At 42.9% G+C, this 24,629-nt stretch overlaps 2 protein-coding genes across 8 annotated transcripts in view; one reads left to right on the forward strand and one right to left on the reverse strand.

Moving 5' to 3' along the window:
• LOC126251889 (ubiquinone biosynthesis protein COQ9, mitochondrial) overlaps positions 1-20,076 on the reverse strand; it is a 198,295-nt gene extending 178,219 nt beyond the window's left edge. The window contains exon 1 of one of the 7 annotated variants that reach the window (XM_049952599.1): positions 19,872-20,076. In XM_049952599.1, the coding sequence (XP_049808556.1) occupies positions 19,872-19,929 (58 nt within the window). In that variant the 5' untranslated portion in view covers positions 19,930-20,076. Of the gene's footprint in view, positions 1-7,240; positions 7,366-19,333; positions 19,752-19,783 lie in introns of those variants that run through there. The other 6 variants (XM_049952600.1, XM_049952593.1, XM_049952592.1 and 3 more) reach the window with 6 other exon arrangements.
• Positions 20,077-20,183: 107 nt separating this feature from the next.
• LOC126251387 (F-actin-uncapping protein LRRC16A) overlaps positions 20,184-24,629 on the forward strand; it is a 598,780-nt gene continuing 594,334 nt past the window's right edge. The window contains exon 1 of the mRNA XM_049951780.1: positions 20,184-20,326. Within this exon, the coding sequence (XP_049807737.1) occupies positions 20,290-20,326 (37 nt within the window). The 5' untranslated portion in view covers positions 20,184-20,289. The remainder of the gene's footprint in view (positions 20,327-24,629) is intronic.

The raw sequence follows: 24,629 nt of genomic DNA on the forward strand, positions 1-24,629 counted from the left end.
TGCCTGGAGGGCACTGACTGTTTCTAACAACAGGGTGCCATTCCGTAATCTGGAACAAGACTTTACAGGACCTGCAATTGCGTCGACACCTTTCTGAATAATTAAAGGGTTGACCGTGGAGAAGTCGTGACCTTCGTCAGACCGAGAAACAACAAGGAACTGTGGCAACGATGGAAGAACTGTCTGTGGCTGAGACTCAGTGAACTTACGCTTGTGAGCAGACATAGTGGAAGGTGAGGAAACCATTGCGGAAGAATCCCCCATGATTACCGGCGTCTCCGATGGCGCGCTCCTCCCTTGTGGGGGCCCTCTCTGAGGGCACTCCCGCCGTAGGTGATTGTTCACACCTCAGGTCACACCTCCCGACAAACGGACGGAGGGACCAATCGGCACTTTCGGAAGGTATCAGCTCGGGTAATCACCCCTCCCTGGGCCTGGCCGTTACCAGGGGGTACGTACGTGTCCTACCTGTCTACCCGGGGCGGGGAATTATGCGTTACCCCGTCACCGGCTACGCATGGAAGTGCGTGGGTCGGCCTTCAGACACGCACAGGGAGGAAAAAGGAGAAAGGGAAAGGAAAGAAGAGGGGTCTCAAACGCCGCAGCGGAGAAAAGGGCAAAGAGAAGAGGGAAGGAAAAGAGAAGGACAGAGACTTGCAAGGGTAGAAAGGAAGGAATTTGTAACAGTTTCGAAGGACCGTCTTCAGACGTAGGCACAAACCATACTCCCAGAGGGGGAGAAAGGGAAGGAAAAAGCCAGAGGTGTGGGGGGGGGGGGGGGGCGAAGATGGGGGACGGGGAAGGATGCGGGGAAGGTATGCAGCCCGGAAAGGAAGGAGGGCCACATTAGCTCGGGGTCCCGTGCTCGCTACGCACGTATCCACAAGAGAGTTGTGGACCCCCTGGGGGGCAACGGCAGAAGGTGTGACAGAGGTGAGAGTTGAAGTAAGTGGCACTGGATGGAGCGGCAAGCCGCAGCATAAGCGATCCAGAGACTTGTATGATTGGATCTTCTTTTCTTGTTTATAAGCTGGGCAATCTGGTGAATGTGGAGAGTGGTGGTCACAACAATTTACGCACACAGGTGGTGGAACAGAAGGGCTTCCTTCATGGAAGTGGGCGTCCATAGTCACCACACAGAGCATCCGCCATACAGCGGCAAGACACGCCCAAAACACAAGCCCCGAAACACCTCGTGTATTGTAGGATGTACAGCTTCACGTCTACATCTATATCTACATTCATACTCTGCAAGCCACCCAACGGTGTGTGGCGGAGGGCACTTTACGTGCCACTGTCATTACCTCCCTTCCCTGTTCCAGTCGCGTATGGTTCACGGGAAGAACGACTGTCTGAAATCCTCCGTGCATGCCCTAATCTCTCTAATTTTACATTCGTGATATCCTCGGGAGGTATAAGTAGGGGGAAGCAATATATTTGATACCTCAGCCAGAAACGCATCCTCTCGAAACCTGGCGAGCAAGCTACACCGCGATGCAGAGCGCCTCTCTTGCAGAGTCTGCCACTTGAGTTTATTAAACATCTCCGTAACGCTATCACAGTTACCAAATAACCCTGTGACGAAACGCGCCACTCTTCTTTGGATCTTCTCTACCTCCTCCGTCAACCCGATCTGGTACGGATGCCACACTGATGAGCAATACTCAAGAATAGGTCGAACGAGTGTTTTGTAAGCCACCTCCATAACACACAACTTTGACCTTCTCTGGGAACGTTTCTCCCTCAAAGGCCAGAATAAAGGCAATGGTATTGGAGCAGTTGACTTTATGACTCTTCTCCACATGGTGAACATAACAAATGCCACGTTGCTTCAGATTAGCACCGAGTTCCTCATCCGTTTGCAAGATGAGTCCGGATGAAAAATCATTCCCAGGAACATATTCGGTGACTTTCTGAACAGCATGGCGGCGAGCTGGTATGACATGGGCATACAAAAACTGCCACAGCATCTACAAAAATGCAATGGCAGAAATGGTGATTATGTCACAAAATAGCTACATGTTCAAGCTGTAAACTGATGTAAACCATTGTAGAAATAAACAGGTCTGTGTACTTACATACATAAAAAAAGAAGGCCTTACTTTTGGGATTACCCTTGTATTTGTGGTTCATACTAAGAGCAAATTTGGGATAAACTTCACAGTTTGCAGCCAAAATACTAGAAGCAGAAATAATTTCCAAGACCCTTCTCTGGTTCAGAATCAAGTTTTACATTCTGGTGCAAAAGTCTCTAAAAGTATATCAGTAGACATCAGGGAGGAAACTGAACAGTTCCAAATATTTGAAAACAAAAGAAAAAACTATCTTGTTAGGCACATCTCCTACAATTTTTCAGAATGCTTTTACCTGAGAACATAAATTCAGCATTACTCATATTTGTATTAAATGAAACCAGATTTTTCCAGTATATGGACAGCTAACAGTGGCCAATGGAAACTTACATAAATGCTTCGTTTGAAGCCTTAGAGAATAAAAGCAGTTGAATAGCACAGTGGGAGGGGGAGAAGTAGAGTTTTTCCAAGTAGCTGTATTTCTGCTACGAGACAGATATGAAGCAATCTACAAGTAATTACCACAGCTATCAGTTTGAGTAGACTAGTGGCAGTCATAATTTGGTGTCAGTATACTTCACAGAAGTAGCCAGCAGTGGGTTCTCCAGCCTTTGAGTGTACAACTTGTCTCATTCCACTTCCCCGATGGTTCTCCTAAGCCGATGGCATTTACAGAACGAATGAATGAATGAATGAATGAATGAATGACTGAATCAGATGTAGTTCTGCTTGTTATCAGTCATAGTTCTAATATAATGTGACTTTCGGTTTATGTCACTGGGCCGGATCATTCATCTGAAGTGTTGCTCCTGCAACAACTGTTAAGGGTGTTGCGACTATTATACTATTATATATATCTATCCCAATTTTCCTATCCTCATCCTGTCCCCCCATGAACCATGGACCTTGCCGTTGGTGGGGAGGCTTGCATGCCTCAACGATACAGATAGCCGCACCGTAGGTGCAACCACAACGGAGGGGTACCTGTTGAGAGGCCAGACAAACGTGTGGTTCCTGAAGAGGGGCAGCAGCCTTTTCAGTAGTTGCAGAGGCAACAGTCTGGATGATTGACGGATCTAGCCTTGTAACATTAACCAAAACGGGCTTGCTGTTGTGGTACTGCGAACGGCTGAAAGCAAGAGGAAACTACAGCCATAATTTTTCCCGAGGGCATGCAGCTTTACTGTATGGTTAAATGATGATGGCGTCTTCTTGGGTAAAATATTCCGGAGGTAAAATAGTCCCCCATTCGGATCTCCGGGCGGGGACTACTCAGGAGGACGTCGTTATCAGGAGAAAGAAAACTGACGTTCTACGGATCGGAGCGTGGAATGTCAGATCCCTTCATTGAGCATGTAGGTTAGATATTTTAAAAAGGGAAATGGACAGGTTAAAGTTAGATATAGTGGGACTTAGTGAAGTTCGGTGGAAGGAGGAACAAGACTTCTGGTCAGGTGAATACAGGGTTATAAATACAAAATCAAATAGGGGTAATGCAGGAGTAGGTTTAATAATGAATAAAAAAATAGGAGTGTGGGTAAGCTACTACAAACAGCACAGCGAATGCATTGTTGTGGCCAAGATAGACACGAAGCTCACGCCTACGACAGTAGTACAAGTTTGTATACCAACTAGCTCTGCAGATGATGAAGAAATTGAAGAAATGTATGATGAGATAAAAGAAATTATTCAGGTAGTGAAGGGAGACGAAAATTTAATAGTCATGTGTGACTGGAATTCGACAGTAGGAAAAGGGAGAGAAGGAAACATAGTAGGTGAATATGGATTGGGGGGAAGAAATGAAAGAGGAAGCCGCCTTGTAGAATTTTGCACAGAGCATGACTTAATCATAGCTAACACTTGGTTCAAGAATCATAAAAGAAGGTTGTATACATGGAAGAATCCTGGAGATACTAAAAGGTATCAGATAGATTATATAATAGAAAGACAGTGATTCAGGAACCAGGTTTTAAATTTTAAGACATTTCCAGGGGCAGATGTGGACTATCACCACAATCTATTGGTTATGAAATGTAGATTAAAACTGAAGAAACTGCAAAAAGGTGGGAATTTAAGGAGATGGGACCTGGATAAACTGAAAGAACCAGAGGTTGTACAGAGTTTCAAGGAGAGTGTAAGGGAACAATTGACAGGAATGGCGGAAAGAAATACAGTAGAAGACGAATGGGTAGCTCTGAGGGATGAAGTAGTGAAGGCAGCAGAGGATCCAGTAGGTAAAAAGACGAGGGCTAGTAGAAATCCTTGAGTAACAGAAGAAATATTGAATTTAATTGATGAAAGGAGAAAATATAAAAATGCAGTAAATGAAGCAGGCAAAAAGGAATACAAACGTCTCAAAAATGAGATCGACAGGAAGTGCAAAATGGCTAAGCAGAGATGGCTAGAGGATAAATGTAAGGATGTAGAGGCTTATCTCACTAGAGGTAAGATAGATACTGCCTACAGGAAAATTAAAGAGACCTTTGGAGAAAAGAGAACAACTTGTATGAATATCAAGAGCTCAGATGGAAACCCATTTCTAAGCAAAGAAGGAAAGCAGAAAGGTGGAAGGATTATATAGAGGGTCTATACAAGGGCGATGTACTTGAGGACAATATTATGGAAATGGAAGAGGGTGTAGATGAAGATGAAATGGGAGATACAATACTGCGTGAAGAGTTTGACAGAGCACTGAAAGACCTGAGTCGAAACAAGGCCCCGGGAGTAGACAACATTCCATTAGAGAGCCAGTCCCGACAAAACTCTACCATCTGGTGAGCAAGATATATGAGACAGGCGAAATTCCCTCAGACTTCAAGAAGAATATAATAATTCCTATCCCGAAGAAAGCAGGTGTTGACAGACGTGAAAATTACCAAACTATCAGTTTAATAAGCCACAGCTGCAAAATACTAATGCGAATTATTTACAGACGAATGGAAAAACTGGTAGAAGCCGACCTTGGGGAAGATCAGTTTGGATTCCGTAGAAATACTGGAACACGTGAGGCAATACTGACCTTACGACTTATCTTAGAAGAAAGATTAAGGAGAGGCAAACCTGCGTTTCTAGCATTTGTAGACTTAGAAAAAGCTTTTGACAATGTTGACTGGAATACTCTCTTTCAAATTCTCAAGGTGGCAGGGGTAAAATACAGGGAGCGAAATGCTATTTACCATTTGTACAGAAGGCAGATGTCAGTTGTGAGTCGAGGGACATGAAAGGGAAGCAGTGGTTGGGAAGGGAGTGAGAAAGGGTTGTAGCCTCTCCCCGATGTTATTCAATCTGTATATTGAGCAGGCAGTAAAGGAAATGAAAGAAAAATTCGGAGTAGGTATTAAAATTCATGGAGAAGAAGTAAAAACTTTGAGGTTCGCCGATGACATTGTAATTCTGTCAGAGACAGCAAAGGACTTGGAAGAGCAGTTGAACGGAATGGACAGTATCTTGAAAGGAGGATATAAGGTGAACATCAACAAAAGCAAAACGAGGATAATGGAATGTAGTCGAGTTAACTCGGATGATGCTGAGGGAATTAGATTAGGAAATGAGACGCTTAAAGTAGTAAAGGAGTTTTGCTATTTGGGGAGCAAAATAACTGATGACGGTCGAAGCAGAGAAGATATAAAATGTAGACTGGCAATGGCAAGGAAAGTGTTTCTGAAGAAGAGAAATTTGTCAACACTGAGTATAAATTTAAGTGTCAGGAAGTCGTTTCTGAAAGTATTTGTATGGAGTGTAGCCATGTATGGAAGTGAAACATGGACAATAAATAATTTGGACAAGAAGAGAATAGAAGCTTTTGAAATGTGGTGCTACAGAAGAATGTTGAAGATTAGATGGGTAGATCACATAACTAATGAGGTGGTATTGAATAGGATTGGGGAGAAGAGAAGTTTGTGGTACAACTTGACTAGAAGAAGGGATCGGTTGGTAGGACATGTTCTGAGGCATCAAGGGATCACAAATTTAGTATTGGAGGGCAGTGTGGAGGGTAAAAATCGTAGAGGGAGACCAAGAGATGAATACACTAAGCAGACTCAGATGGATGCAGGTTACAGTAAGTACTGGGAGATGAAGAAGCTTGCACAGGATAGAGTAGCATGGAGAGCTGCATCAAACCAGTCTCAGGACTGAAGACCACAACAACAACAACAACAACAACAACATCCTGTCGCTTGTCCTTTTTTCCTACCATCCCTTGTCATAAGTCATCGGTGTAGGAGGCTGGTAACGTTGATAGGCAAATACTCACGGCTCCTGTATCGATGAGGCAAGGCATCTGTGACACACCTTAAGGGCGTTATGTCAGGATACTCCTACTGGCATGTGGTCATTCACTGCACCCTCCGCCTCTCGGCAGTCATATTGGCCTTGCGATCCACTGTCAACCGAGGGTGAGGATGAGAGAGTAGATCGGCACCTGTGCAACTGCTTGTCCACTTAAATATATTCACAGACAGATGACTCCGGCAAAGTTTCATGGGCTACGAGTTTTTTTAAAAAAGCCCTGTGGGAATGGAGTACTGACGGTGAGGTAAGAGTTTGGTGTGCTCGAACCTTAGTTGGTGCTCTGCACATTAGGCAGTCAGATGGTGATGGTCATTCTGGAACTCGACAGGGACGGGAGAACTGGTTCGGCAACTCATCAGATGACAAAGCAGCCCTATTTAGGATTGCTCTGCTTCCCCTAATCCAGGGAGGGGCCTAGAAAAGGTGGCCTAAACGTAGCCCATCTCAACTCAGTGCAAGTGGCAAACTGCGGTCACTTGTTCACCAAAATCTGTGCTCGAAAAAATAATAAAGGAAATACTTACATTATGACTGGTACATGGAACGTGTGTACTTTACTGGATAATGACCATAATCAATGTCCAGAGAGAAAGACAGCAGTTATTGCTAGACAGATGGCTAGATATAACATCGGCATCGCCGCCCTAAGCAAACACATCTTAGTGACTCCGGAGAGCTGTGTGAACAGCTCGGAGGTTACACCTACTACTGGAGTGGAAACCATCTACCGAAAGGGCAGAAAGTGGCGTAGGCTTTGTCATAAGCAATAAACTAGTGCGTTCATTGACGGAACTTCCAAAAGGCATCAGCGGCAGAATCGTAACGCTCAGACTAAAAGTAACATCTAAGAAATACACTGGTTAGTGTCTACATACCTACACTGCCCTCTCCCAATGAAGAGAAGTACAAGTTCTACTAAGATCTCCGGTACATACATCAGGGCATTCCTTCTGCGGATAAAGTCCTGTTGCTGGAAGATTTCAATTCTCGGGTTGGCAGTGATTTCAATGCCTGTAAGGAGTCATTGGTTACCATGGAATTGGAAAATGCAACTCAAATGGTCTTGATCTTTTAACTTTATGTGCTAAATTTGAACTCTGTTTGACAAGTACATATTTTCAGATGCCCGATAAATATAAAATGACATGGATGCACCTTCTAGATAAGCACTGGCACCTTCTAGATTATGTGATCACACGAAAAAAAGATCTTGGTGAAGTACTGATCACACATGCTATGTGAGGTGCTCAGGGTTGGACAGACCATCGACTTGTGAAGTCCAAATTAAACCTAACTTGGAAAGCAGCATGCCGAGCGTCACACAAAATACCATCAAAATTGTCCTGCAAAATCAAAATCTTGGTCCACAATTAGACTATGAGAGCAAAACTGGACGATGCATTCGGTTCTAATGCGCTTTTGATATCTAAGTCTGCCTCTGTAAATGAGCACTGAAATGTATAAGCTACCAATCTGCACAGATGTGCCACATAAGTCTTGGGAAAACCGCAGAAAAAAAAACCAAGATTGGTTTGACGACTCAGATGCAGAGATCAAAAAGCTTGTTATTGATTTCAGAGCATCTCTTTGCAGTCCTGATCTTGACAAGCGTAAAGTAGCACATTACAACCTGAAAGTGAAGGTGCGTGCCCTCAAAGACCAATGGTGGCTTAATAAAGCTAATGAAATGCAATTACACGCTGACACAAACCAAACAGGCAGATTCTTCGAGTGCCTGAAAACTATCTTTGGCACCAGTTTATGACAAAAGAGTGATATCCTTGCTCGGTGGGCAGAACATTTTGATGGCGTTCTTAATCCCAACCATCAGACGACTGATATTCCATACATAGAATCACTTGAAGGCCTGCCAGTCGACGAACAACTTGCTGATGCCCCTTCATTTGTGAATTCATTTCAGCACTGGCTAAGCTGAAAAATAACAAATCAGCAGGATTAGACAACTTACCATCAGAACTTTATAAATATGATGGAGCAAACATTACGAACCCACTGTTTGTTCTAATTTCAAAGATTTGAGAGTGCGAAATAATTCCACAAGATTTGAAAGATGCCTGCATTTGCAAGATTTACGAAGGCAAAGGTGAAATTTCTGACTGCAGTTCTCACAGGGGAATCTCTCTCCTCTCAGCAGCAGGGAAAGTCCTGGCTCACATACTCAACAACCGCTTAACGCACCTTGCAGAAAAAGTGCTACCAGAGACCCAGTGCAGCTTTCGCCCAAACAGAGGCACAATGGAAGCCATTTTTTTTGTCAAATAAATGCAAGAGAAAACCTTAGAGCAACATCAGCCTCTTTTCATGTGCTTTGTAGGCCTGGAAAAAGCATTTGACCAAGTCCCACGGGAAGCTCTTTGGTTTATACTTAAGAAAACCAGCTGCCCTGACAAAATTATTAACTTGATTAGACAGTTTCATGACAACATGATGGCAAAAATCCGCCATGAAAATGAGCTTTCAGACCAGTTTCCCATCACATGCGGTGTAAAACAAGGCTGTCTACTGGCTCCCACACTCTTCTCACTTTATTTCACAGCTGTTACGAGAGACGTGACCAAAGCCTGCAGTGGTCAAATGGGTCTTGATTCGAGAACAGACCAAAGTGTCTCTAACACCTCTCACCCCAGAACAAAGAGTCACGTAAATAAACTATATATCTTAGAAATTCTTTACACAGATGATGTGTGCGTGATGGCTAATTCTCCTTAATCTCTCCAAACATACATGAACCTGCTAAATGACCCCCGCAGAAGATTTGGTTTAGTAATAAGCATCACCAAGACGCAAGTCCTTCAACAATCACTTACGGGTTCCAATATAGACATCTGCGGTATTAAGTTGGACAACAAACATTTGGAAAACGTGTCTCACTTTAAATATCTAGGTAGCCAAATCAGAAGCGACAATAGCTTGGCAACAGAAGTTGCAGCTCAGATAGCCAATGAACCCTCAGTTTTCGGCAAACTGAATCACCGAGTATGGAAATCACATGATCTTAGACTACAAACTAAAATTGTGGTCAACAAAGCGATAATATTACCAACTTTACACTACATATTGGAAACCTGGTGGTGTTATAAAACTGACATTAGGAGGCTAGACACCTTTCATCTTCACTGTCTGAGATCAATTCTCCACATGAAATGGAAAGACCGTGTTCCAAAAACAGAGATTTTGCATTGCGTGAAACTGCCTGGGATTGAAGCTCTCATAATGAAACACCAACTGAAATGGAGTGGACATATCATACACATGGACAACAGAAGACTTCCCAAAGCAGTGTTCTACTTAAGAGCTCTCGTGTGGGAAGCGGCGGCAAGGTGGCCAACACCAGCGATATAAAAAAAGACACCATCAAACACCACCCCACAGCCTGTTGCATTCCGAGCAAATGTTGGGAGGAGCTTGAATTACACCGATAAGAGTGGTGCTCAACTGTACATGAGAGTGTGAAACAATTCGAGCATATCCGCCTAAAGAACCTGAATGATAAACGAAAGCTCCGCAAATCTAAGCCCAAGCCTAATTACATCTACACGTATAACTCCACTGGGCAACTGTATTGCACTTCGTGCGACCGGATCTTCAAAGCAAAGCTCGGTTTTGCAAGCCACATCCGAGCCCGTCACCATACGGACTAAACGACTGACAGAGTCCCTGTCGCTGGACACGGCAAGGACGACATGATGATGATCATATATTAGTCTGGCCTCTCCAAGATCTGGTTACATCTGCAGTACTGTTGCTTGTATTGTTGAGCCATGCAAGCCTCACAGCAGGGTTCATGTACGATAGCTCAAACTCTGGAGGTCACCTAAAACAATGTAGATTGCTACTCACTATATATAGGAGACATCGGGTTGCACACAGGCACAACTAAAGGACTGCTATATGTTTAAGTTTTCAGTCAAAAGGCCTTCTTCTGAAGTAGATAATGAACAAACACAAATGCATAACCACTGTCTCTGGCCACTGTGGCCGGACTGCAGGGTGCAATTGTGTCTCATGGGAGAAGCAATCTGGTATGGGTAAGGACGAGGCTGGGTTGGAGAGGGGGAAGGACAGCAGGTTGGGGTTAGAAGAAGCTGTAGTGCTGCTTATGGAAGTGGGAAAGGATGTGGTGGGAAAAGGTAGGGTGGCTAGGTGCAGTTGGGAGGTTCGTTAGTTATCGTGCCCATTGAGAATGCATCACTGTGGTTACAGCTCAGCTTCTCGATCACATGACTGCTTTTGCATTTGATAGGATAGGACATGCCTGTGTGGGTATTTTCACATTGGCCCCTCAACATATATATTCCTGAGTGATATTTTCACTCTGCAGCGGAGTGTGCACTCGTATGAAACTTTCTGGCAGATTAAAACTGTGTGCCGGACCGAGACTCGAACTCGGGACCTTTGCCTTTCTGGCAGATTAAAACTGTGTGCCGGACCGAGACTCGAACTCGGGACCTTTGCCTTTCGCGGGCAAGTGTTCTACCATCAGAGCTACCCACGCACGACTCACGCCCTGTCCTCACAGCTTTACTTCTGCCAGTACCTCGTCTCCTACCTTCCAAGCCTGCTAGGTTCGCAGGAGAGCTTCTGTAAAGTTTGGAAGGTAGGAGATTAGGACACCAGTACTGGAGCAGCAGTACAAAATGCCAAAGTCGTCTGCATACAGAGAAGGTGAGACAGAGGGCCCCGACAGCTGCTGTTAGACCGTTAATGGCCACTAAAGATAGAGACACGCTCAATACAGAGCCCTGCAGGACTCAATTCTCCTGGATATGGATGGAACTATGGGAATCACCAACTTGGACACGGAAAGTACGGAGCGACAGGAAGTTTTGGATAAAAATCGGGAGTGTTCCTCGGAGACCACACTCAAACAATGTGTCAAGGATATGATGTCTCCAGGTCGTGTCATATGCTTTACCTAAGTCAAAAAAGATGGCCACCAGGTGTTGGCGTCTGGTAAAGGCTGTTCGGATGGCAGACTCGAGGGGCACAAGATTATCAGTGGTAGGGCAACCCTGGCGGAAGCTGTCCTGACATGGAGCCAGCAGGCCACATGACTGCAGGACCCAACCCAACTGCCGACACACCATACATTCCAGCAACTTACAAACAACGTTGGTGATGCTGATGGGCTGACAGCTATCCACATCAAGTGGGTTTTTACCGGGTTTGAGCACCGGAATGATGGTGCTCTCCCACCATTGTGATGGAAAGATGCCATTGCTGCAGATCTGGTTGAAAATGATGAGAAGATGTTGCTTGTAGTCAGATAAAAGATGTTCAATCATCTGGCTGTGGATCCAATCAGGTCCAGGAGCGGTGTCGGGGCAATGTGCAAGAGCACTGAGGAGCTCCCACTCTGTAAATGGGGTGTTATAGGATTCACTATGGCATGTAGTGAATGAGAGGACTTTCCCTTCCAGCCGCCGTTTGAGAGTGTGAAAGGCTGGGGAATAATTCTCCGACGCAGAGGTTGAGCAAAGTGCTCGGCAATGCCATTTGCGTCAGTAGATAACATGCCATTTATGGTAACACTGGGAACACCTGTTGGGGTTTGGTACCTGAAAACATGTTTGATCTTTGCCCCGACTTGGGAAGGTGACGTATGGCACACAATGGTTGAGATGTATCTCTCCGAACACTGCTGCTTCCATCGTTTGATAAGTTGGCGAATGCGGGCATGGAGCCGTTTAGAGGCTATGAGGTTCTCCAGGAAAGGGTGCTACTTATGCCGCTGTAGAGCTCGCCGATGCTCCTTAATTGCTTCAGCCACTTCCGGCAACCACGAAGGGACTGCCTTACAAGGGGGACACCCTAAAGACTGAGGGATTACGTTTTCTGCCGCAGAAACAATTGGGGTAGTCATCTGCTCAATCATGACATTGATGTTACCATGTGGGGGAGATTCAACTGTGATAGCAGAGGTGAAAGTTTCCCAGTCCACTTTTTTTAAAGCCCATTTGTGCAGGCATCCATGGGCTCGACGCTGGAGGAGTGACAGCAACATGGGGAAGTGGTCACTCCACACAGGTCATCATGTGCCCTTCAGTGGATAGATGGGAGAAGTCCTGGTTTGCAAATTGATAAATCAATGGCCAAGTAACTACCATTAGCCACACTGAAATATGTGGCGGCCCCAGTATTTAAGAGGCAGAGGTCGAACTGAGACAATAAAGTTTTGACATCTCTGCCTCGGCCAGTAAGCTCGGTGCCACCCCACATGGTGTTATGAGCGTTAAAACTGAGTTTAGGACATGAACGCAAACTCCACCTGACACTCGATTACAGTCGCTACGGTTCCTTTAATATCCCTTATAGCTGCAGAGGGCAGGGGTCCACATTGCCAGGAACCAGGTTTCCTGGAGGGCTCTGAGAGGTGACTGGGGTTGGCAGAGCTGATGGTGCCAGAACTGTTGTAGCAGCAGCTAAGATGATGTCACATATACAGGATGCAGGTGTTCAAATTTTCTCTTAGCCTCAGTGTAGGTGAGTTGGTCCAGGTTCTTGTACTCCATGATCATTCTTTCTTTCTGCAGAAACCTGTAGTTTGGTGAGCAAGGTGAATGGTGCTCTCCACAATTGACACACATGGGAGGCGGGCACAGGGAGTATTGGGATGTGATGGGTGCCCTCATCTCCACATGTGATGCTAGAAGTACAGCAGGAAGACATATGGCCAAACTTCCAGCACTTAAAGCAACGAATCGGGGGAGGGATATAGGGCTTTTACATCACACCGGTAGACCATCACCTTGACCTTCTTGGCCAATGTATCACCCTCAAAGGCCAAGACGAAGGCACCGGTGGCAACCTGAATACCACTTGACCACTTGGACCCTAATGGACACGCTGGACAAAATATACACCTCGCAGTTCTAAACTGCTGTGGTCGGACTGCAAAAGAAAGTCCCTGTGAAATGTGATACTCTGGACCATATTTAAGCTCTTATGGGGCATGATGGAAACAGAAGCATCCCCCAGCTTGTTGTAAGTAAGTTACGTTCATGACTGGGCAGAGGATGTTGGTTTGATGAAGACTGGCCCAGATCTCACTTTGGACAATCCATCCACTTCCCCAAAATTGTCCTCTAAATGCGCAACAAAATACTGAGGCTTCATTGTCGTGAAAAATTCCCCATCTGCTGTCGAACATACATGGTACCGGGGGCGAATAAGATCCGTTGCCATCCTTAGACTGACATTCCTCCCATGGTGTGGCCAGGGAGGGGAACTATTTGGGGTCATACTTCTGTGCGTTGAATTGAGCTCGTGAATACTTAGAGACTGCTGGTGTTTCACCACGCTTCACTACACTTCATTGTGTGTCATCCGCCCTGATGCCACCCACTCCGACCAGGGGCCCTCCCCATGGGCCCCACCCAGCCGCAGCAAAGGTCACCTGGTGGGGTGGCCATTGCCGGTAGTCCCGATGCCCCAGGGGGATGGGAATCTACCCCTTGGCATATGTTGGGGTGTTAATGGTGCAGGCATCAGCAGAGTGATCCCTGTGTGATCAGGGGGATACAACCAACAGGGTACATGGCGGCCGTGCTGGATATCGGGTGCAAAGAAGTCCAGGCTCATTGCCAATTCAGAAAGCGACACTGCTTAGCGCATGGTGGAAAATGCACCCAGGAAGGTGTCTTCGCCCAAGAGATGTAGAATGAGCGGGACTGAAATGCGACAATGAAAAAGTGGGCTAAAGATCTGAATGCACAATGGACACAATGCACCATGTAAAGCAGCCTTCCCCAATTGGCTCGTGCTTCGGGAAAATTTTGAAGAATGGAGGTCAAACCCTATGGGGACCAACACATAAAAGATGAAACGTGTGAAACTCCTTTTAATCGCCTCTTGCGACAGGCAGGAATACCTCGAGCCTATTCTTACCCCCAGACCAGCTGGGGGCGGGGGAGATGGTAATGAGTCTCGAGTGGAGTGCTCCTTTGTGGCTGGACAGTGAGCACGTGGGAGGTGGTAGTTGGCCGTAAAGAGAAGGTACGAGAGATCTGCTGCTGTACAAGGCTAGGATGGTAATTTTAATCTGTGGAGGCCGCAGTGGGACCAACAGTGGTATTCAGCCACTCAGTGGGCTTGCACAATATTGTTGTCCATCCCATCTTCACCCCTGAACCCCCCTCTCCCCTCCATCTCATGGTTCATATCCCTGCAATAAACCTAGATCCAAGACCTGCACCATACATCCTTCCATCACCACCTACTCCCAACCCACAGCCACCTGTGAAAGCTGTCATGGGATCTATGCACTTTACTGCTTTCTACATGGACATGACAATTGACAACCTGTCTGTTCATGCGAACAGTCACCAAGCAATCGTGGCCAAGAGACAGCTGGACCACCCAGTTGTTGAACATGTTGCCCAACACACTGTGCTTCATTTCAATTAATACTTCCCAGTTTGTACCATCTGGATCTTTCCTAGTAACATCACCTTTTCTGAACTATGTAGGTCGGAACTCTCCTTGTAACTTAGCCTACGTTCTTGTAAGGCCCCAGGCCTCTCCCCCCCCCCCCCCCCCATCTCAAACCAACCTCGTGGACTGCACCTAGCAGTCCCCTTCTTGTCCCTCCACACTCCCACAAGTAGTGCTACACTTTCGCCCACCCCAGCCCTGCTATCGTTTCTCCTCTCCACCCCAGCCTCCTCACCCCCACAATCCACATCAGATTGCTTCTCCCTTAAGGTGCTGTTTCAGTTCCAAGTCTAGCCACAGCAGCCAGAAACAGAGGTCAGAAGGTCTTCTGGTCGAAAGTTTGATTGTACAGCAGTCTTTTCGTTATACTTATCAGCAATTCAACTTCTCTTTTATATGGTGAGTAGCAATCTTGTGATATGAAGTAATGAAGTACCACTTCTGTCAAATTGGAAACCAGTAATCTTCAACATTCCTCCCCCCCCCCCCCCATAGAACTAATTTAACTTCTTGCCTGGATGTTACAGAGAATCATGTGTCAGCACATACAACATTTGTTAAAGCACAAATGTTTCCAACCCAGCTTATTCTTCTGATAGGCTGAAATTTTTCCTCCAGCAATAGCATTTCCATATCCTTGTTCCAGAAAGCAGAAGCCATGTATGCAGAGAAAGTGATGGCTTATTGTTAGAAGAGTCCAGCATTCACTTTAGAAGATTTTTGTAAAACACGATTCAGGATGACAGAACACTCAAATTCCTTATTTACAAATAAAATACTAAGGTAATGCCAGAGTGAAGGGGGGCGGGAGGAGGGGACACTCAGTGCGATACGAAATGAACCCACCATGTAAGAAAATAACTAGTGTCTTTTGAAATACTGTATTTAGCTTGTATTACATCAGAAGCCAAGAACTGAGGTAGAAAGTGTCAGAAGAGACTATGTTGATCATCTGTAATGGCTCCCAATTTAATAGCAGTTATTGACAATATTATAAATCTGAATAAAGTAACTCATAAAACACCAAACAAAATTATATTTAAAACAAATAATTGGCCTTCGACACAGTAACAGGATTCTAATTGCTTGTGCAAACTGTTTTGCATATCAGCAGAGATATCTCCTCTCAATAAAGTTAACTCATTTAAATGCTCAAATTTGCATACAATGCAGGTACTTGTTTGCAGGTTGCAGACTGTGATCGATTAAGAGATTGTCACATGACCAAAAAATTAAAATCAACTGCACTGCCCATGGCTAGCAGTGCATCCAACTGTTCTAAGAAATATTTGCTGCTCATCAGTTATATGTAGTCTGCTTATTGACACTTTATATAACAAATCATTCACGACTGCAAAAATATACAGGTCACTTTCTTCCTGTTTGCTACAATGGGTCCCTTCTAATGGTCAAATTTTTGCATTTGACTTATCCTGGAGGCTGCAGTTGTTCACATGCCAGTGTCTTGTGTTCCACATTACACACAATTTCTTCAACTACTGTGAGTTTGTCTTCCATTACAACAGTCTTGCATTAAAAATATGATAGACGGGGGATACATGATATTGCAATCAAAGACACCGTTCCTTTATGAAGAATCTTACCTCAATTGCCACTTCATCTAGTTTTGCGACATATCTGAATAAGTCAGGAATTATGAACCAATTCAAGATTTTTACACATCTAGACCACTTTAACTGTAGTACGATTAGGTTGACTATCCAATTTTTCTCTGTAATCACTAAATATGTCAAGGATTTGGTATATTTGAACAGTTTGAATTTCTCATCACCAGAACATCTGTTTAAATGACGAGCAGGTACACAATCAATTTCTAGAAGACAGTGCATTATTATCTGTAATATGTTTGCTATTCAATAAATACCATTTCATGTGTGCAAAGTAAACCCTCAGTATCGTTCCAATGGAGCATTTTTGTTAATAATAATTGAAGTACATGAGACTTGTCACCAAATTAATTAGAAGATATTGCATCTAAATGTACTACAAACCACTTTAAGCACCTTTTCAAAAAGACGTAATAGCGCTTTAACATGAATGGATGCATGTGGAGCAAATTTCAAAGAACCATTGAGGGTAAATTTCAACAATGCTGAAATGTATCCCCAGCCCATCTTGATGTATTGTTTCTGCAATAATATATTACCACATGGAATAATGAAGGCTGGGTCAAATAAAAGTGTCCTGGACGAGTGGATACGATTCTATGGGAATGTATGCATACAATCACATCCCATGACGTGCACACCACATAAATGCCAACCATGTGTGCTGTGTCGGTGCAGGTGGAGCAGTACAAAGGGGACAATTGTACTCAACTGGAACAGCAGGTGTTGGTTGTGGAGTTTGCTAAGAAGTTTAATGGTGTTATAGGCCAGCAAAGAGTGCTACACAATGCTCAGTCAAAAAATGGTGAGAGGCAGGATCTGGTTTTTTTATAAAAACAAAAAAAAAATCATTCTAAAACATGGACGCATACCAGAAAATATGGGTGCAATTCACCAGAAAATGCTCGAGAGTCCTATCAAACTAAATCGATGTCTGTCGCAAAACACCAACTGATCATGTTGATCATGAAGGCGAATACTCCACCTGGGACCTACATATGCATCCCTACCGAGTGTCTGTTGTTCACACATTAAAACCAGTAGATACTCCTCACCACCTCCAGTTTTGTGAGTGAACAGATCTCTTCTTTACGTCTGATGAAGCCTGGTTTCCCCTGAGTGTTTATGTCCATTCCCAGAATCACAGGTTCTGGGCAGCAGCGAATTCGCATAACTTCCACAAAACACAACCGCATGATCAGAAGGTTGAGGTTTGGCGTGCTGTGTCTGCACACCTCATTACTGATTCCATCTTTCTTCATCAGACACTGAATTTAGCATGTTACATTTCCAACATTTTTAAACAATTTGTTGCAGCATTAACTGAGGAGGGAAAGACCTACAGTTTCTTCCAACAGGATGAAGCAACTGCTAATACAGAACCTTGGACCACATTTACACAATCTTCACATTTGACAGAGTTGTTGGCAGAAGTCAGTCTGGTTGCAGCCCTAGCTGACCATACAGGTCACCTGATCTGTTAGTGTGTTATTACTTTGTGTGGGGAGCCCTCAAGTCTAACACACAGTGCAACAACCGTCACTGTCTTTAAGAACTCCAGGAGCACATTTCTGATGAGCGCGCATAAACTCCAGCAGTCCAGCTTTGATCCGCCTTCAGCAACTTGTTGAACAGGGTCCAAATGTGCCAAGAGGTGAATGGTGGTCACTATCAAGTTAGTCATGTTAGTACTGTATTTCCTTTCCTCTCCTGTGTTTCTTTGTACCCTGGAACTCTGTTCTCCAGGCCACTTTTATTTGCCCCACCCAGTATGTGAAAAGTAAGCTGTTTTCTTTTAGATTGGGTAACTTCATATTAAGCCCAAAATTTGCTAGCCATGAGTGGGAAAACATTGCAATTGCTATTTGTTCAAGCGGTTTCACAGGACACTGAATAACAACATGGACATTGTAACTGGTTCTGAGCATGTTTAAATAAACTGCTCAGCAGAACAAGAACCTGAAACAAGGAAAGATGAAGATGTCTGCCCTTTTTTGAACATAGCAGCTAGAAGTGAAACTGGGGGAATAAAGAGGGGAAAATTATCAGTATTACAATGAAGACCTTAATATTGAGTTTCATAAAGGTGTTACCTGCGGAGGCAGGGGGGAGGGGGGGTGATAACAACAACTGAACTCAAGGCTTTGGCGGGGGGGGGGGGGGGGGGGAAGAAAAAGAAAAAAAAAAGGTGAAGAAAGAAAGTTGTACTGGACACATCTTCTGATACTGAAGGTGGTGGAGCTTGCTTACAAGACATATCTGCTTGTCAAAACACAGACTTCAAATGATGATGATTTACAGACTATAAACATATGATTTTGCACCACTGCAGTTTACAGGAAAGAATAAAAGCATAGTTAGGGTACGTAAAACTGAAGTGAGACAAAGTATAATTCATGCAACCAACTATTTCCGTTTCTAGCAATCTGTAGGAGTAATTTTGATGTATTTGCAACCATCCATGTATTATATGGTCTAATAAATCGACAGAACACATGTTTCATTAGTTTAAAAATAAAAAGAGCTGTTGCCATTTTGATGTCTAAAGATGGGCTGTCTCGGCCTTACAAGTTACTCAATATACTACAGCAGGTCTACCAGAACCTAGCAGAGCTATCGGTAAGTACAAAAAAATACTGAACAATGTGTTAGTTAAAAACAATTATAATCTAAGCCCCCAAACCATTAAATAAAATAACTAAGAAATAACACCTTATTCTTGACAATAAGCTAGGAATAGCAAACAGGCGCACAGATTATAAGGAATACTACAATGTATATTACAACACCCAGGAAACTTTCTTTTAGATTTAACAATGATCACAGAACACAGAGTACAAAACAGCACCATTAGCATTTCATTAAACAGCCATTTAAAAAACCTACTTAACAAGGCTGAAGTTTATAGTTCGGCTATTTAATTTCTAATTGGAACACTTAGACTGAACGGAAGGTAGCGCCAATAAAGTAATAATTCCAGTCAGAAGATCGATTTAGTACGAATCGTACAGTGTACAGGAATCACACTCAGTATCAGTGCTGGAAATTCTTAAAACTATATTTGTATTTCACTGGAACAATCAGCCACTGACGCAATGACAATACTCCTGTCTCGTATTCATCAGAATACTGACACAATTAAATAACAATAAAAAAGTCTGCCGTCTAAACAATTCACAGTTTAACCACTGCTTTAAATTTTTTCGCTTCCTTAACAGGGAAGCCGACCTCCGAGCGGAATATGAGTCGACTTAATGATATATTTTTACTGTAAAACCACACAAGATTATCAGCTTCTTAAGTCATGATTAATACGTTTACGCATGCATTATATACCATCAAATAGTATCACCAACAGGCTTCTTTCATTTTTGTTGTGTTTTGATAGAGTTCATGTCAGCGTAACATATCGATGCTCGCTCACCTTGAAACGTTAACACTTTTTGTGCTCCGGCAAACTTCTGTAGCACAGCACACGCCATAGCTTTTTTAAAAAGTTAAGTAAATATAGATATTCAATATCAGGTATCTAATCACTGTCGCACCAAACAAAAGTACAATCTCAAGAAGGCTACGATCCTAATGACTTCTGTCAAGCTCCAGCCATGGCTACCTTATAGGCGGCCGTGCTTCCCATGCTCCTACATCTACCTGTATCTTTGACGTGCCGTGTCTTGAATCTGTGACTAGCTCTAATAATGGCTGAAGTTTTCGGGCAAGTGGTTGTAAGCTCAGTGCCAAAGCGAGAGTGTTGTAGTTGTTAGTGTCTTAAGAAATAGTGTATTTTTATTAATAGGATATAAAATCGCGAGTGTTCATATGGTGATCGATTTTATCATAAAATGTCAACTAGATCCCAACTAACAAAGGATTTAAACGGTAAGTTTCAGTTTGTTTTCATTAAGTACACACTTAAGTTTTGTTTCCTTTGAAATGTCAGATAAAGGCTAAAATACGGCATGATTTATTGTTGTGTGCTTTGTTGATAGTATTTCATCTGGTGACAAAAAAATCTGGTGCATTGCAATTTTGATTTGGTTACACCCATTTAATGATAATTAAGTTGCGTATCTGGACCGTTTGCATTCTCGTTGTTTTACTAAATATTTCACGTGTGGCGATCTAGGCACCCAAGGTTTACACTGATGTTTACAATAGAATCCTTGGTCCTGTTGGCTTTCGTATTTGTTTACTGCTACAGAACACAAAACTGATAAATCGTTAGAAATTAGTGGCGCTTGGCGTAGGTCCATTCTTTTCAGTCCGGTATTTTGTGCTCTGGAAAAAGACTCGATGCAGAATTGTTAGCAAGACAGAATATGTGCGATTAAGAACTGAACATATAATGTTTTGGGAAATTTTGTTTACCTCATGTTGACTTTTGCAGAGACTGTTTGCATTATTACCGAAGGTTTTTCTTTTGTGTTGCTCTCAGTGACAGCAGTGGTGCAGGTAACTGCCTTTATATCGAGTTCGCCACGCACGAGCGTGGATGAGATTTGAAGAAAAAACCATAGTTTCTGCGTTCGAACTTAGTGACATTTCACATCACAGTGGGAATGTTTGACCAAAGGACGAGTGGAATTACATTAATAGTTGTTCCATAGATGATGAATACATTTGGTAATGATATGGAACGAATCATAACGTAAATGTGTGTGTGTGTGTGTGTGTGTGTGATTATCAGATTTCTGTTAAATTATTTATTATTATTTATATTACTACTCCAGTCTGTATTTGTACTGTTATTGAGCTTGTGTTTTATTTATGACAATGCAGTTTTTACAATAAAAATTCTTCAAAAATGACCTGTTGGAATTAAGTAGGCCTACAACTCAGTTAGTCTACTTAGACTTTAAAGTAAAAACAGTCACATGCAGCTGCAGGCATACTGACCACTACCAACACAGTTTATAAGATGTGGATAACAGTTTTGTAAACACAATATCATTTTTAGCCCTACTTGAGGCCCTGAGTTTCATTTGATTGATGATTTTCTGTATGGAGATATTTGCAAAGGACGAAGATATTTCAGGTGTATAACAGTTTTTCTTGAATAATCACTGACTTAATATGTTAAAAATGAGGTATCAATTTGGCTTTTTTGTATTTGTAAACCATCTTTTTCACATCTAAAATTTCTAGATGCGACAAGCCTCTTTTGGATTTGGATTGTCAGCAAATAAATGCTATCTGCTTTTTGCCTAAGATAGCAGATATTACTCTGTTGCTGTATGGTACACAGTTGAATAGTTTCCTTTTCTATCTTCGTTGGTATATGTTGCACAATAGTATATATCAGGTGTGGAATTGATCTAAAGTATCGTTTTGTATAAGTCAACAAATTAAAAAAAACCATAGACATAAAATTTGTTGTTCTTAATAATGTATTACCCTGATGATTTTGATGAAGGTTTATGAATTTGATGTTTCATTTTCAACTGTTATGAAATTGGTGGATACAGAAACATTTTGTGCCTGTCTTGAAGATAATCCATCCTAAGCATGTTCTAAAACTTCAACCATGGGTGAAAGTGTCAAGGAAATGTATAATTTGGTATTTAACAACTGGTGGTTAAATACAAATGAAGTAATTTGGAGCATTGGCATCTCAGAAAAGAGAGTATGACGTATTTTGCACTAAGAATTAATTATGTGAATTATTTGTGTAAGATGAGTATGCTGCATTTAATGAAAGCTGATCAAAAGCAAACATGGGCATGAAAAAAAATTCAACTGATTTTGTGTACTGATCTTTTTACTGTTAAGAAACCTGACCAAGCAGTGTACCTGTTCACTATCCTTCTTTTCATTGGCAAAACTGAGGAATTCGAAATATGAACTCTTAACAACCACTGTTTTCATATGTTCCACTCTGCCCGTGTCCTCACATGAATAAATTTGGGCCTGGAAGTGTTCTGAAGCGCCATTGAAGATGTTGTAGGGGGGCATTCTACAAGCTCTCCACTATTGCACTGTATTTATTATTGATCTTTATTCACCCAAGGATCATCTTCATGTGATATAGAATTTGTCTCAAGGTATATAGTGTCAATCAATATGCCAGAAATAACACGCGGCCGAGATGTAACAGACTCGGTAGAAAACTGTTGGATGGAGTGACCTGATGTAATGGGAATACATAAAGTGTTCAGTGAAAAGCTACTGTCTTTCATTGGCAGTTTGAAAAATATTCTCCTTACCTGTGTAGAACATGTCGCATTAATAGTTAACTTGGGTAAACAGGGATGTTCAGTTTTACCGTAGTTGTCGTCTTTGACGAGTGATGTGGAAACTGTGACAAATGTCATAAACAATGTGATGACTATAATGCGGCAGTACGTTAGTTATTGTTAAGGATTATGAAAGGGGAAATACGGAAGCGTCCGATCCCGCCCGTCTGCTTTGACCCATGACGTCACAAATATGGCGGAAACAAAAACACACACAAGAAACCTAATGACACTAACGGGTCAAGTGCGGGAAATGGGGTGTTTTGGGTGGGGGGCAAACTAAATATAAACAAATTTAGACGCCTTGCGTAGCTACAACGTGTAAGTGAAGACAACCATGCATGAATACCCACCCACCTCCCCAGGGGTAGTAACCCATGCAACCCATAGAAGATAAGGGTCGACAGAAGCGTCCGATCCCACGCGTCGGCTTTGACCCGTGACGTAAGGGTGTTGTCGTGTGTGACGTCATGACGGCGCGGAGTTTGGTTTGAGTGTGGCTGTCTCCAGTTCTGTTTTATCTTATTTTCTTTACTTTTCTGATCTGTTCGTTCTATCTCGTGAGATTTTTTTTTAAATTTAAAAACACTTATTACTTATTTTAATTATCTGTTTCCTCCAATTTCTGTTTTAGTTTATTATATTTGTCTTTCTGATCTGTTCGTTCTATCCCGTGAGATTTTTTTTTAAGACAAAAAACACTAATCAGCTACTGAAGCATCTTTGTCTTCTATGGGTTGCAGGGGTTACGACCCCTGGGGGGGTGGGTGGGTATTCATGCATGGTTGTCTTCACTTACACGTTTAGCTACGCAAGTCGTCTAAATTTGTTTATATTTAGTTTGCCCCCCACCCAAAACACCCCATTTCCTGCGCTTGTCCCGTTAGTGTCACTAGGCTTCTTGTGGAAAGTGTGTGTGTTTCTGTTTCCACCATATTTGTGACGTCATGGGTCAAAGCAGACGAAATAGAACGAACAGATCAAAAAAGTAAATAAAATGAGATAAAACAGAACTGGAGACAGCCACACTCAAACCAAACTCCACGCCGTCATGACGTCACACACGACAACACCCTTACGTCACGGGTCAAAGCCGACGCGTGGGATCAGACGCTTCAGTTATTCAAGAAACCATTCCAGTTTTCATTTAGAATGATATAGGCAGAAAAGTTAAATGAGCATGTCTGGACAGAAATTTGAACACAATCTTCTCATTACCGTTTCATTGATTTGCAACTGCTTAAGCATATTTTGTTTTTTGGTTTATTTCACATGCTTATTCTTTGTAATAATGTTAGTTCTAAAAATGCATGTTTGCATATTAATATCTTTTGGGACCGTTTACTTTTCAGAAACCACTAAATTATAGGTAATACAAAGTGATACATAAATTTAAAAAAAAACACCACGCTACCAGTAATAATTTTTTTTTCTCATTTCCAGCACATTTTGGAGACCTTGTTTTTTATGAGGTGACAGTTCTTATTTGATTCTATTGCAAAAAAAAAAAACGAAAAAAACTTCTGGCAACAGGTGCTCTGTTGTCGGAGTTTATGCTCTGTCATGCATAAAGGCTGTGTGAAGTCCCAGCAAAACCAGTTGTAGCATGGCTGTCCAGCTGTTTTCATGGCACGTAAGCATGGCTGTCAACATTCTGTGCCAGCGTTCTGCCATCCCGTTACTTGCCGGATAGTAGCTGGTCGTGAGGTGCTGGAACTCACATTGTCAACTCAAGTTTCTGCCCCGGTCCATGGTGACACACGCCAGACACCAAAATGGGATATCCACATTTTTAGGAAGGGCTATGCTATCAGTTGTGCCGATATATCACTGATTAGCATTGCCTCCGCCCAGTGTGTATACCTATCTGTAGCTGTAAATACGTAACAATATTCCTCTGATGGTGGGAGCAGGCCAACAAGGTCTGTGTGAACGTGGGAGAAAGGATT

The sequence above is a fragment of the Schistocerca nitens genome, chromosome 4 (assembly GCF_023898315.1).
Source record: "Schistocerca nitens isolate TAMUIC-IGC-003100 chromosome 4, iqSchNite1.1, whole genome shotgun sequence".
NCBI lineage: Eukaryota > Metazoa > Arthropoda > Insecta > Orthoptera > Acrididae > Schistocerca > Schistocerca nitens.